Genomic DNA, 1,104 nt, shown 5'->3' with positions numbered 1-1,104 from the left:
AATTGGACAAACCAAAATCTCCTCTAGATTCCAAAACATCTCCCATTAAACCCACAACTGGTGAAGATTCTGAAGATGAATTTGAATTAAAGAAACCAACAAGTATTGGCGCGAAGCATTCGATGTCTCCACAAGTTTTTGATTTACCAGAATCTCTAGACAAATCGGACAAACCAAAATCTCCTCTAGATTCCAAAACATCTCCAATTAAACCCTTAGCTAGTGAAGATTCTGAAGATGAATTCGAATCAAAGAAACCAAAAGCTATTGACTTGAAGCCTTCGATGCCTTCACAATTTTCTAAATTACCAGAATCTCTAGACAAATTGGACAAACCAAAATCTCCTCTAGATTCCAAAACATCTCCCATTAAACCCACAACTGTTGAAGATTCTGAAGATGAATTTGAATTAAAGAAACCAACAAGTATTGACGCGAAGCATTCGATGTCTCCACAAGTTTTTGATTTACCAGAATCTCTAGACAAATTGGACAAACCAAAATCTCCATTGGATTCTAAAGCATCTCCCATTAAACACACTAAAAGTGATGATTCTAAAGATGAATTTGAATTAAAGAAACCAGCAGGTATTGACTCGATGCCTTTGATATCACCACAAGTTTTTAATTTACCAGAATCTCTAGACAAACCGGACAATCCAAAATCTCCTCTAGATTCCGAAACATCTCACATTAAACCCACAGTTAGTGAAAATTCTGAAGATGAATTTGAATTAAAGAAACCAACAAGTATTGACGCGAAGCATTCGATGTCTCCACAAGTTTTTGATTTACCAGAATCTCTAGACAAATTGGACAAACCAGAATCTCCTCTTGATTCCAAAACATCTCCCATTATACCCACAACTAGTGAAGATTCTGAAGATGAATTTGAATTAAAGAAACCAAAAGCTATTGACGCGAAGCTTTCGATGCCTTCACAACTTTCTGACTTACCAGAATCTATGGACAAATCGGACAAACCAAAATCTCCTATAGATTCCAAAACTTCTCCAATTAAACCCATAGCTAGTGAAGATTCTGAAGATGAATTCGAATCAAAGAAACCAAATGCTATTGACTCGAAGACTTCGATGCCTTCAC

At 36.1% G+C, this 1,104-nt stretch overlaps 1 protein-coding gene across 1 annotated transcript; it reads left to right on the top strand.

The window, feature by feature from the left end:
* Positions 1-7: 7 nt before the first annotated feature.
* On the top strand, positions 8-1,096 carry LOC124421135 (muscle M-line assembly protein unc-89-like; the record flags this gene model as incomplete). The annotated part of the gene is made up of 1 exon (XM_046955960.1): positions 8-1,096. A coding segment is annotated over exon 1 (974 nt), but the record flags the coding sequence as incomplete, so codon positions are not given.
* Between the last annotated feature and the right edge of the window lie 8 nt (positions 1,097-1,104).

This window comes from Lucilia cuprina, unplaced genomic scaffold, assembly GCF_022045245.1.
Source record: "Lucilia cuprina isolate Lc7/37 unplaced genomic scaffold, ASM2204524v1 Scaffold_2452, whole genome shotgun sequence".
NCBI classification, from domain to species: Eukaryota; Metazoa; Arthropoda; class Insecta; order Diptera; family Calliphoridae; genus Lucilia; species Lucilia cuprina.
Note: the sequence above shows the minus strand (reverse complement) of the source record. Positions and strands in the feature narration are given on the sequence as shown.